Here is a 14,072-nt window from a genome sequence, read left to right as displayed (position 1 = left end):
ATACAGACTAGGGTTAAATATCAAATGTAGTTGAATCCTAATATATTTCATTTATATTGACAAAAGATAGAAATTTGCTCTTACGTCATTATTTGCCAGGCTTTGAAATGCTAATCTCTTGGCTGTCTTTGAGCTATGGTTGCTGTAATAAACCACCATGACCAAAAGCTCTTGGGGAAGAAAAGCTTCATTCAGATTATACATATAAACCACAGTCCATCATCAAAGGATGTCAAGACAGGAACTCAAGCATGGTGGGTCCTGGAAGCCATAGCTGATGAGGATGTAATGGATTGCTGCTAACTGGCTTCTTCATCATAGTTGCACACCTGCTTCTTACCGAACCCAAATCCATCAACTCAAGACTGACACTGTGCATAATAACTGGTTACAACCCCATCAATATCCTGGCATTTTCATCTTTCTCGCTGACTGTGTCTGGCCCCTTCCATTCACTATATCTGCATTGGGTCCAAGGGAGATACTTATCTACATCTAGTCCTGGGGTGTCCTCTCCGAGCTGTGAGAATGTGTGCGGTCAGAGGTGGCATTGGTGTTTGAATTCCTGCTAGATATTTGGGTTTCTAGGATCTTCTCTCACTTTTTCATAGGGAAGTCTCAGCCTTTCAAGACTGACTGGCAAATCTATATGAGCCTGGGATGATCAGTAAATGGAGCTGTTCTTTTACCAGGAACAGTGTGTAAGTGTTCCCTTCTCATATCCACATCAGAATTTGTTGTCATATGTCTTCCTGATCATTGCCATTATGATTGACATCAGACAGAATTATTTACATAGTTTTAATCTGTATTTCCCAAGTATGTAAGTATTTTTAAAACTTTTAAAAGTACTTACTAGCCATTTCTATTTCTTTTTTTTTTGAGAACTTTATGTCCAGTTAGAAAGTCCATCTTTCTACTTGGTTTTTTTCTTGTTTATCATTTTTCAGTGTTTTCCATATTTAGGCCTTTATTCTCTGTTGGGTGTACAGTTAGTTGGTCCCAAATATTCCCTGTGATTTTCTAAAAAAAAACCTGGCTTTTGAGTTTCTAGTCTTCTCCTTGACACAGAAGTAAAATGAATATTACGTGGCGAAAAACACTAATCAAAATATAACCTATGGTGCAAATACATCTTTCCTAAGATTTGTGATGAGACCACCAACTCACTCCAGTAGTATAAGCTCTCTCTCAACGATCACTCAAATCCTCCTCGATGGTTTACTTCGCTCTGCATTACAGCTTCCTGTGAGTTTTAAATTTGTTTATAAAATTCTTCATCCTTAATTTTTAATATATTTTTAGAACCTGGAGATACTGGGAGAAAGTTGGCAAGGATGCTGGTGGAAAAACAGAACACTGAAAGCAAACTACAACAATACAGAATGCCACCCAACAAGGAGGACCCTCCCACTTTTTTTTCCAGACACCAGCACAACACTCATTCCCCACTATAAGGTGAATTGCATCCTTGACCACAAAAAAGTCACTGCACAAAAGAAAAGAAACTAGAAATGACACTTGAAATTAATTTTAAATGATTTTATTTACACAGGTATTAAGAGTGAAAATTAAGTTGTCTCTAGAATCATAAACACTCATTAGTTAGAGAACCAGTTATAAAGCTTGTAATTTGAAATATTTGAAAGCTCCCAGAATTTACACTGCAGTGTGGACCATGAGAGACTCAGCAATTTAACACAGTAAGCAAAGGCTGGTCTGTGAAGTTGATGAAACTTCTGGAACTGCAGTCTCCTTCTAAGCGCTTCTATTTGGTCATAAGTCTGTCACACCTGAGGGTATTTGACAAATGAAGCAATTCCACAGTGGTTGTTTCTGTCCTTGGCAATTTTCATGTAGCCGTCCATGCCCCAGCTTTGTCCCCAGCTGCAAGAGATCATATTTTTCATTTAGTAGAAAACTTACCACATGATGGAAATGTCAAGAGGCCAACCTAACAAAATGATCAGGAAAGGCAGAGGGTCTACTCCTGAGCACCAAGAGGGCCTCACAAAGAAATGTGAAAACCACAGCAGGATACCTTTCTATAATTACGTAATTCAGAACTCTCAAATGTGTCACATTATACTAAATCAATGTCACATACATGACATTGATACCCTAGACACCAATGAAAGTTTTTGAATTTTATGAGAACATACTGTTAGTAAATTCTTGGAACTTTAGGCAACTCAGCAGTAAAAGAGCTGAGATCAGTCTTAAGAGCCACACTGGAAAGTCAGATTAACATTATAGTGGGTATGTAAACTTATTCTTGAGACATACACTCAGAACATACCAAGAGCAAGCTGATAAACCAGATTAAATTGTGAACTCTTAGATCAGAAAAGAACACTGCCTTAATATAGAAGTTATATAATGATTGAGAAATAACTGATGATGACATCAGACCTCTACACATGTTCACTGGTGCACACATGTCTACAGACATGCAGACAGTCAAATACACCTCATTCATGCACATGGGAAAACAAGAACAGATTTTGTTCAACTTAAATGAAACAAAATCTTCTAACTTTGTATCAAAATAATGACTCAAAATTGCAATCTCATCAAGAATCCCCTTTACGTGCCTCCAGTGTCATTAACCAATGAACCATTTCTCTAGCTCCTAAAATTTCAAATAAAGATTTTTATGACAATTTATACCTGTTCTTGACCAGCCAGTAGTTATTGCCATCTGTTTCATTTCCATCAAATCCATACCCAACTACCAGAACTGCATGACTCAAATTAAAACGGCTGCAATTTGGTTCATGATAAATGCCTGAGAAATAACACAGAAACTAATGTGAGATGCACAGGACACCTGGCAGTGACCACAGCCACCAACAATAGATCTATTTCAACAATCAGTGAAATGATACAAACAGACTTGAGCTAGTTAGTTGTTCACAAGAATGCTAATACTCACACATGGGGGCACACACAAAAAATTAAACATACAGTTTCACACAAAACTGAAAATATTCAATATAGTGAGATTTATTGATAGCTACTTGATGCATGCATATGAAATGACTCCTTGGAACTTCACAGTTTTTCTTCTAGAGTCTCATGCCAAGTTAAAATTACAGGACTAAATTATTTAATTTAAAGTCTCTGTTTCAATTCTATTTCAGATAATCAGTTTCTATAAACATCTAAAAGGTCCACGAAAAGAAGAGGCATTGAGAAATTACTTAAGCAATATATTTTATTAAATGGGAAACATTCACGTTTATCTGGCAGTTCATACCAGTTGAAATTCAATACTCAGGACTATTATATGGAGATGAGTAAAATCTAGAAACTTAACAATCCATATCACATTTTTACATAGCAGCCAGTCTGAGAACTTGTCATGACATGGAGGTGTCTCAATGGCTTTTTTTTAATATCTAGAAGGAAATAATCTAACCTTTACTGTAGAACTTAAAAGATTCATGGAGCGCATCAATTGCAACAGGAATGGGCCCTTCATTTGCTACAGCATTCATTAGGAAATCCTCATGTTCTGGGAGGGACACAAATCTTTCAATTTTAGCAGATGCCTTCTGACGATTGTACCTGCAGGGTCCTTCCTTTGAAATGTGAAGAGATAAGAGACTCAGTTTCTTCCCTCCATGTCCTGGGAGAGAATCACAACCACCACACTCTGCTCTTTGCAATTGAGCACACAAGTCTGGATTATTGTAAATCATCCTAGGAAGTGAATTGGTACTAGCAGATCTAGAAATGAAAATAAGTTCTCTTGTCCTCAGTGACAACTAATATTTTCTCCTATTTATAATAATTTTTTATTGCTGCATGGTAAGTTGAGTATATGCTTTCCTATCACAGCAACCCAGACCTAAATAATCATCTAGAAACTATATTAGTTACATCAATATTTTGCCAATAGCTCAGGCATATTCATAGCTAGCTCTTATATCTTAAATTAACCCATTTCATTGTATCTATGTATTGCCACAGAGGTGTGGCTTACCAGTAATGTTCTGACATCTTTGTCCTTCAGCAGCTGCTTGTAATCACCTTGAAACTGATTACTCTCTCTCTTTCTCTCTATCTCTGTTTGAATATCTCAACTGGTTTTACTCCACTAAGTCATTGGCCAAAACTGATTTATTCATTAAAAAATAAAAGTATACCCTGTATGTTTTGTGTTTTGATTATTATATGGTGAGGAGGAGGCAGTAATTTTTCAATAATAATAAAAAAATAAACATGTGCTGAGAATACCAAAAATGAAAACAATAAAAATTATAAGTTATCGAAAAAACAAAAGTAACACATATAAATCAGGACATCCTACATCACGGCAGAGATTCTATTTTATGTGCAATAAATTCTATATTCTCAATGTACACAGAAAGGAACTACACCAAAATCATCACACCAAAAATATATGCAAAGGTCGATACTTAATGACTGAAATAAGAGTATATAGAGAGATTCTACCATCCAATCTGAGTGCTGAAGATAGTGTATCATATCTACAGTTGTCCCTCGCTACGTTGAGCTGAAATGACAATATATGAAGTCCACTTACTTTTCCTTCATATGGGTAGGTCGCCTCAGCCTCCAATCCGTTATTGAGCCAAACATAGAAAAAGGCAAAGTATGTGTTACCCCAATCACAGCCATGATTTCCATAAGATTGAGAACAGTCCACTAGGTTCTGGACACTCAGAGGAATGAGTTTGCCTGTCTTTTTGTACATTTGTCCTTCTATGGCACCAGTTGTAGCAAAAGCCCAAGAGGAGCCGCAATTGCCCTAAGGGAAGAAAATATGTTTTTTCACAAACAAATGTTAACTCAGGTAACAACATAAACAAGTGAATAATTCATGAAAATGAGGAAATGGCAGTTGACAGATGCCTAGAAAGGAGTTGTCAGTCTCCCAGTGGACTTGGATACTGATAGTGTGCACATGCTCCTGTGAGTCCCCACTACCACATTTGTGAAAGACTTCTTGCTTTATAAGTTATTAATGACAATAGAAGGGACATGAACTCTAAAATGAGATGTGGTAGAAGTTCATATCTGGAGAATGTGTTTGGTGGAACGTCAAGATCGATATACATTGGAAAATGTATGAATTCAAAGAAGAAATTATATTATTTAAAAAATGAGCTGCAAATATCTCCTCATTCAAAAAGAAAACAGAGACACTAAGTTTTTTCTTCTTCAATATGATTTAAGAAGAAGGGCAGGTGGCACCGTCAAACCTGGTGCTGCACAGGAGTCACATAGCCTTCTTCTCGCCAATCCACAAGTTTGGGTAGATGACTAAGAGAGTGTTTCCAGAAGCTTTCCCCCGTCTGGTAAATTTTCATTGGGAAATCAACCACCATTTTCTTGAATTCTTCATCAGTCTTCAAGGAAAAGTACATAAATGATTATAAAAGAAAAGACTCCATGTAAAACACACAAGAGAACACAGTGTGAAGTAATCCATGTCACGCTCACCATGTCACCAAAGGCGTTCATTTTCATGGTGTAGCCATTTTTCCCCAGGCCATTCTCCCCATTGTGAAGTTTAATCATTTTCATGTTCTTTTCCCATACTGTTCTCCTCAGTGCTTCTTCCTCCTGGATAAGAACAAAAATGGGTGACATTTCTTTATAATTAAACTCCTATACAAGCTGATGTTGTGGATTTACTGTGCAGGTGATTAGAGGCCAAGGAGAGCTAGTCTAGGACACAATAGTCACACATTCTCCTCATATTGACGAAAGGGAATCTGGTTACCCATTGCTCACAATGGTTGTGATTAAGCAACCTCAGTGGTGGTAGTTGTGGTGGGGCACTTATGACCTCTACTATGCCTAGACAGCTGCACTCTGGGGCCCTTTTGGACAGTTTCCAGGATACCAACCAGGCTGTATGATTTTTCATAGAGTATCTTCCACTCTTCCCATTCAGCATCGAAACTGGGATCAAGTGCCAAAACACGTGACCCAACTCCTAAGCACAGGATGAACAGGAAGACAGCAGGAGTCATAGCTGAAGAGCCTGGATAAGAAAGAGAAATGAAGACATAACTACAGAAATAATTTTATGTCTTCTTACTCCTTCATAATAAATTAATCCATTGTGGTCAATAAAAGTTTTGACTTATTCTTCCAAATAATTTTTGAGAGACTGCAGAAAAGTTGTAGGATGTGTTTGAACTGAGTCATGAAATGATGTTTATTAGATTCAATACAAAATGAAGAGCATGAGTCCAGAATTCTAGCAATGAAAACTTTAGATGAAATGCATCTTATTACTTCAGAAATGTCTTCACCCACTGTGAGGAACAGAAGTAAAAGAGCTATCATAGTCTAGGATATCACTGAGTCATTGTTTATACCAATCAAAATTTCTGTCATATGGTATTGGAATCTATTTTCAAGGTGAACTTAAGGATTGGGACTAAATGACATCATAAGCTTTTCTAACATGCATAAAGTACTAGGCTTGACTTTAACCCTCTCTTTTTTAATAAACCATTTTAAAATATCTTCTATAAGAATTTTGTAAAAGTCACTTACTATTCCTTGTATTCTACCCTTGGAACTGTGAAATCATATTCTCAGCTAACTACCTATATCAGAATAGGATCACGCTAAAAAAACAACAGGAGGCCCGAACCATGGAAATAGGTGGAGTACAATAGCAAGCTGATCGTGAAATGAAAAGATTCTGAACTTGCTGGATCTCTAAAGCAACACTGCCCATAGCACTGGATAGGAACATACCATCTGCTACTACTTCTGTCCATGTGAACTGAAAACAGATCCATTCTGGGTTTGTGTGGAAGAGACAATCTCTTCTGGACCAGCAGGTGCCAGTGATGTTTACTGGTATTCAAAGGACCTGGTGTAAATCTCTGTGGGCAGATCCAGACTTTCACATAATGGGACCCCACACAAACAGATCTATAAGGGATGTGGTGCCATCTTTGTCTTTGCTACCTATTCCAATATACCTACACACACCTCTGTTTCTGAAGATTAGACTATAGTCTTTGGTATTTACTTGATTTTCCCTGGGGTCTCTCTACCCTCACCCCACAAGTACCTGACATCCTGCCTTGGAAAATCATGGTGTTACCTCTCTGTAGTGATGGCTACTGCCTTAGTCCACTCCACGGTCTCAACTCTTCAGAGGTTGTTGAGGTTCCAGAGTCTGACACAGCAGTTACTTACTCACGCTATAAATCTCATATATCTATCCATTTGAACCCGCCCCTCACTCATGCTCTCCCTTTGATTGGCTGTGTTAATCAGGCATCTAGTACTTCAGGTTCTTTCTGAGAGATAATCTCTGATATGGCTGTGGGATATGTCTCTGGACAACAGGAAGCTGACTTTGTGAACTGTGCTAAAGCAAGTTGGATAGCAGTCCTGTAAGCTTTGGATCACATTATACTGTGCTGCTTGTATTCTGTTATTACACATACTGGAAAAGATGTGTGATGTGCCCTCACCATTAGAATGGGAGGCTTTTGTTACCATCCCTGGCAGGAGTTAATCAATGCATTCTGTTTTGTATTTACTCCTCAGATCTGGTTGGATCCTAGAGGACACAGATTCATGGGATGCTCTGTTTCAATTTGTCAGTGTGTTATACATTGTATCTCAGAAGACATTTAGGAGACATCACTATCAAAGGGGCAAGTGGTTTTCAAGGTTGAAGTATAAGAGGAGATACAATTGGCAGGCTGTGACTGTATCTCTTGAAACCCCCTGAGTTTTCTCTTTTGGATGTTACATGGGCCTGCCATCTAGAAGCACCATTTACCTGGCATTCTTCATTGTACCAGCACAGCATCAATTCAAAGTTACTATATTTACTGCTTCAGGACACATCCTGGTGGACTCAGGGACAGTCAGTCTTATTGTATTGCAATCAGTACCTAAAGGCTTTCATAATTAAGGAACTATGTTCCAGGCCTAGAAAACATAAGGACTGAGCAAATTTGCCTCCATGGTTCTGTCTTTAGAGCCATGGATATAAAAAGAGCTTGTGCAATCTCTTTATGATTTAGGAAGGCTGCTCAGGCAAGGCATGTGTCTGAAGCGTCCCTGGCTCGAAATCAATGGAGGTTATTGTGTGAAGCTGTGATGGTAAAACCCATATGGTCTTAGAAATAGAAAGATGTTCTATATGCCAGAGTCAGGAGATACCCAATAATGAGCGCTGATAACAGGGTGTGGAACCAATCCAAGGGAGGGAAGTGTGTTGCAGTCACCAAAGGAAAGGATTTTGAAATCTGAAGAATACTTTAACATCAGACAGAGATATAGAACCTGAAGTTTTCCCTTCCAGCTTTAGTTGCTCTTTTGGTACAGTATTTTCTTACTATAAACTCTCTCTTTACCTTTGTAATGGCAATGTATTTCCTGTGCAATTGTATGCTTGAAAGATTTGATCTGCTTGTAAGCTTAATTTTACAAGGGATTACAGTTAAGACATGGACACAAGTATTAGAGACTTTGAATATTGGACTTTTAAAGAGTGTTCAGACTGTCATAGAATATGGAGTATTTTTAATTTGGATTGAATGTATTTCTGCATTCTGATGTGGCTATAAGCCTATGATTCTGGGGAGGGGAATGGGGTGATATGGAAAAGAATATCTCTCCCACAATCTCCCATATTTGGATGCTTGTTCACTGGTGTGGAACACTTCTGTATTCTGTCAATTATGTTCTATATAAACACTTCTTGGCCAGTAGCCAGGCAGGAATTATAGGTGGGACAGCCAGACAGGGAGTTGAGGTGGGGCAATGAGAGCAGGAATATTCTGGGAAGGAAGAAGCTCTATTTCCAGGCCTGTCCAGACACTGAAAATCAGAATGTGACCTACCCCACTGAAAAAGGTACTGAGCCGTGTAGCTAGCATAGGCAAGAATAATGGGTTAATATAAGTTATAAGAGTCAATAAGAAGCCTCAGCTGATGGGCCCATAGGTTTTTAATTATGGAGACCTCTGTGTGATTTTCTTTGGGGCCTATCTGCTGTGGGAACTGGGAAGAACACAAAACCCCACAAGCAGGCCCTCATCCTACAGTCCACCACTTTATGAAACTATCTGAAGGGATTAGGAGGTATGGCTTTGATGGAGGAAATACATCACTGGGAGTTGATTTTGTGGTTTCAACAGTATAGGGCAAGTCCAGTGTCATTCTCTTTTCATACTGATTGCAGACTTGAATTTGTAATTCTCACTTAATTATCTAGTACCATACCTGCCAGCTTTTATACTGCTGTGCTCCCTGCCATGATAAAAATGAGCAATGCCCCTGCAACTGTAAGACCCAATTAAATGTCTTCCTTTATAGGTGTTTCCACAGTCATGTCATGTCTCTGTAATGGCAGAACACTGACTAAGATAGGCCATTTGATTATGTAATTGGGGAATGCACTATCATTTCATGATGGCTCCCACCTAAATAATCACACAGATACTGTATTAAGTACAATACTGTTTGGCTAATTGCTCAGGAATATTCCTTATTTGCTTTTAAAACAAAAATTAACCAAATTCTATTAATCTATGCATTGCCACGTGCTGCAGCATATTGATAGTAATTTGGCATCCTTTTCCTTCAGTAACTACACAGAGTCACCTTAATCCTACTTACACTCTTCATGTATCTTTGTTTGAACTTCCTGCCTAGTGGTATTTTGACTGACCATAGGTGAAAACAGCTTTATTTATCCACCAATAAAAGCAACACATATACCGAAGGACACACCACATCATGATTCAAAAAGATGAAACTCATTCTTAGAACTTGGGTTATTGGCACTGGGTCCGAATCCTCGGGGCACCCAAGCGGGCGGGAGTCCCTTTGTTTCTATTGCCTGCCTGCACCAAGCAGGGTAGGCGCTTTGTTTGCGACCTTCCCACCAGCACGGAGGCCTGATCTCTCGGCGCCAGGAGAGACAGCGTTGGGGTGAGTTTCTGGCCCCATGGTGCCAGCCTGGGAAGGGGAGCTCAGAGGTTCCTTGGCCCCCTGTCCTTCTTGGGCTCTCTGCAGGGCCTCCACTCCCTGCATACCACCTCTTTCTTCCTAGCCCACCCAGCTCCCATCCAGAACCCTCCCCACTTTGGCCCCACTGCCCTCTTTCGGCACATAACGTCACCCAGCCCAGCCTGTCTGGGCACTGGGTCCAAACCCTTGGGGCACCCAAGCGGGCGGAAGTCCCTTTGTTTCTATCGCCGGCCTGCACCAAGCAGGGTAGGCGCTTTGTTTGCGACCTGCCCACCAGCACGGAGGCCTGATCTCTCGGCTCCAGGAGAGACAGCCTTGGGCCCACCCAGCTTCCTTCCAGAACCCTCCCCACTTCGGCCCCACCGCCCTCTTTCTGCATATAACATCACCCAGCCCAGCCTGTCTGGGCACTGGGTCCGAATCCTCGGGGCACCCAAGCAGGCGGGAGTTCCTTTGTTTCTATGGCCTGCCTGCACCAAGCAGGGTAGGCGCTTTGTTTGCGACCTGCCCAACCAGCACGGAGACCTGATCTCTCTGCGTGAGAAGAGCCAACGTTGGGTAGGCAAGGAGACCTGATCTGATAAAAGAAGATCCATAAGGGAGCATTTGGAAGAAGAGATGGGCAGACGCCAAGGCAAGAATTCGCCCAACAAGCTGAAAAGCAACATGAAGCCACCAGAAACCAGCGACCTCACAACGGGAGAACATGAACACCTTAATCAAGAAGAAGTAGAAAAGATTGACTTCATGAAAGTTATTGATGCCCTTAAACAGCATGTAAAAAACGCCCTTATAGAAATGGATGAGAAATATAACAGAAAGTTTGAAGAATTGAATAAATCAGTGAATGATGCCCTAGAAAACCAAGGAAAAACAATCAAACAGATAATGGAAACAGTTCAAGACTTGAAAACTGAAATGGAGGCAAAGAAGAAAACACAAACAGAGGGCCGGCTGGACATGGAAAATTTAAGTAAACAAACAGAGTCTACAGAAACAAGCATAACCAACAGAATACAAGAGTTAGAAGAAAGAATCTCAGATTCTGAAGATACCATAGAGAAAATAAACACACTGATCAAAGAAAACAGCAAGTCCAACAAACTCTCATCACAAAATATTCAGGAAATACGGGACACAATAAAAAGACCAAACCTAAGAATAATAGGAGTAGAAGAAGGAGAAGGAGTGCAGCTCAATGGTCCAGAAAATATATTTAATAAAATTATAGAAGAAAACTTTCCCAACCTGAAGAAAGATATACCTATGAAGGTTCAAGAAGCATACAGAACACCAAATAGGCTGGATCAAAAAAAAAAATCCCCTCGCCATATAATTATCAAAACACAAAGCATACAGAAGAAGGAAAGAATATGAAGAGCTGCAAAGGAAAAAGGCCAAATTACTTATAAAGGTAAACCTATCAGACTTACACCTGACTTCTCCATGGAAACCATGAAAGCCAGAAGGTCCTGGATAGATGTACTGCAGAAACTGAGAGACCATGGATGCAAGCCCAGATTACTATACCCAGCCAAGCTTTCATTCACTATAAATGGAGAAAATAAAATTTTCCAGGATAAAAACAAATTTAAACAATACGCAGCCACAAATCCAGCCTTACAGAAAGTAATAGAAGGAAAATCACTAACCAAGGAGTCCAACAATGACCACAATAACTCAGACATCTAGAGACCCTTCACCAACACAAATCAAAGAAGGGAAACACACAAACTCTACGACTAAAAAAATGACAGGAGTTAACAACCACTGGTCATTAATATCACATAATGTCAATGGACTCAACTTACCTATTAAAAGGCACAGGCTAAGAGATTGGATACGAAAACAGGATCCAACATTCTGCTGTTTACAAGAAACACACTTCAACCACAAAGACAGGCCCCTACTCAGAGTAAAGGGCTGGGAAAAGGCTTATCAAGCAAATGGACCTAAGAAACAAGCAGGTGTGGCCATACTAATCTCTAACAAAGTTGACTTCAAACTTAAATCAATCAGAAGAGATGGAGAGGGGCATTTTATACTCATAACAGGAACACTTCAGCAGGATGAAGTCTCAATCCTGAACATCTATGCCCCTAATAAAAAAGCACCCACGTACATAAAAGAAACATTGCTAAAACTCAAAGCAGCCATCAAACCGCACACACTAATAGTAGGAGACTTCAACACTTCTCTCTCACCAATGGACAGGTCAATCAGACAGAAACCTAACAGAAATAAGAGAATTAATGGCGGTAATGAATCAAATGGACTTAACAGACATCTATAGAACATTCCACCCAAAGAGGAAAGAATATACCTTCTTCTCTGCAGCGCATGGAACCTTGTCAAAAATTGACCACATAGTCGGTAACAAAGCAAACATCCACAGTTACAAAAAATATTAGTAACCACCTGTTTCTTATCAGATCACCATGGATTAAAGTTAGAATTCAACAACAATCTTACCCCCAGAAAGCCTACTAATTCATGGAAACTGAACAGTCAACTACTGAACCATACCTGGATTAAGGAAGAAATTAAGAAAGAAATTAAAGTCTTCCTGGAATTCAATGAAAATAAAGAAACAACATACTTAAACTTATGGGACACTATGAAAGCAGTCCTAAGAGGAAAGTTCATAGCACTAAGTGCCCACTTAAAGAAAAGAGAGAAAGCTCACATTGGAGACTTAACAGCCCACCTGAAAGCTCTAGAAAAAAAAGAAGCAGACTCACCTAGGAGGAGTAGAAGACTGGAAATAATCAAACTGAGGGCTGAAATCAACAAAAGAGAGACACAGAAAACAATACAAAGAATCAATGAAACAAAAAGCTGGTTCCTGGAGAAAATTAACAAGATTGAAAAACCCCTATCCAAACTAATCAAATGGCAGAGAGAGAATTTGCAAATTAATAAGATCAGAAATGAAAAGGGGGACATAACCACACACACAGAGGAAATTCAGAGAATCATTAGATCTTACTACAAAAGCTTATATGCCACAAAACTGGAAAATGTAAAGGAAATGGACACTTTTTTATATAAATAGCATATACCAATGTTAAACCAGGACCAGGTGAATGATCTAAATAGACCTGTTAGTCGCGAAGAATTAGAAGAGGTTATCAAAAACCTCCCTACCATAAAAATCCCAGGACCAGATGGCTTCAATGCGGAATTCTTCCAGAACTTCCAAGAAGAACTAATACCTATACTCCTTAAGGTATTTCACAATATAGAAACAGAAGAGGCATTGCCAAATTCCTTTTATGAAGCTACAGTTACCCTGATACCAAAACCGCACAAAGACCCAACCAAGAAAGAAAATTATAAACCAATCTCCCTCATGAACATCGATGCAAAAATCCTCAACAAAATACTGGCAAACCGAATCCAAGAACACATTAGGAAAATTATCCATTATGATCAAGTAGGCTTCATCCCAGAGATGCAGGGCTGGTTCAACATACGAAAATCTATCAATGTAATCCACCATATAAATAAACTGAAAGAAAAAAACCATATGATCATTTCATTAGATGCTGAAAAAGCATTTGACAAAATTCAACATCCCTTTATGATAAAAGTATTGGAGAGATTAGGGATACAAGGGTCATACCTAAATATAATAAAAGCTATATACAGCAAGCCGACAGCTAACATCAAATTAAATGGAGAGAAACTTAAAGCCATCCCACTAAACTCAAGAACATGACAAGGATGTCCACTCTCGCCATACCTCTTCAATATAGTGCTTGAAGTTCTAGCAATAGCAATAAGACAACATAAGGAGATCAAGGGGATTCGAATTGGAAAGGAAGAAGTTAAACTTTCGTTATTCGCAGATGATATGATAGTATACATAAGCGACCCCCAAAACTCCACCAAAGAACTCCTACAGCTGATAAACACCTTTAGTAATGTGGCAGGATACAAGATCAACTCCAAAAAATCAGTTGCCCTCTTATACACAAAGAATATGGAAGCAGAGAGGGAAATCAGAGAAGCTTCACCATTCACGATAGCCACAAACAGCATAAAATATCTTGGGGTAACTCTGACCAAGGAAGTGA

The 14,072-nt window shown here is 39.3% G+C and overlaps 1 protein-coding gene across 1 annotated transcript; it reads right to left on the bottom strand.

Annotated features, from left to right (window-relative positions):
- Positions 1-1,787: 1,787 nt before the first annotated feature.
- Positions 1,788-6,008, bottom strand: LOC121453481 (cathepsin J-like). The gene is made up of 7 exons (XM_041660294.1): positions 5,883-6,008; positions 5,473-5,595; positions 5,232-5,378; positions 4,553-4,777; positions 3,422-3,584; positions 2,671-2,788; positions 1,788-1,887 (listed from the first exon to the last, which is right to left on the bottom strand). Exons 1-7 carry the CDS (start codon positions 6,006-6,008, stop codon positions 1,788-1,790), a joined length of 1,002 nt encoding a protein of 333 aa, XP_041516228.1.
- Positions 6,009-14,072: the final 8,064 nt, after the last annotated feature.

The sequence above is a fragment of the Microtus oregoni genome, unplaced genomic scaffold, assembly GCF_018167655.1.
Source record: "Microtus oregoni isolate MIOR12 unplaced genomic scaffold, Mior012 000011F_ref0000422, whole genome shotgun sequence".
In the NCBI taxonomy this organism is placed as follows: domain Eukaryota; kingdom Metazoa; phylum Chordata; class Mammalia; order Rodentia; family Cricetidae; genus Microtus; species Microtus oregoni.
This window is presented reverse-complemented; position numbering and strand designations above follow the sequence as displayed.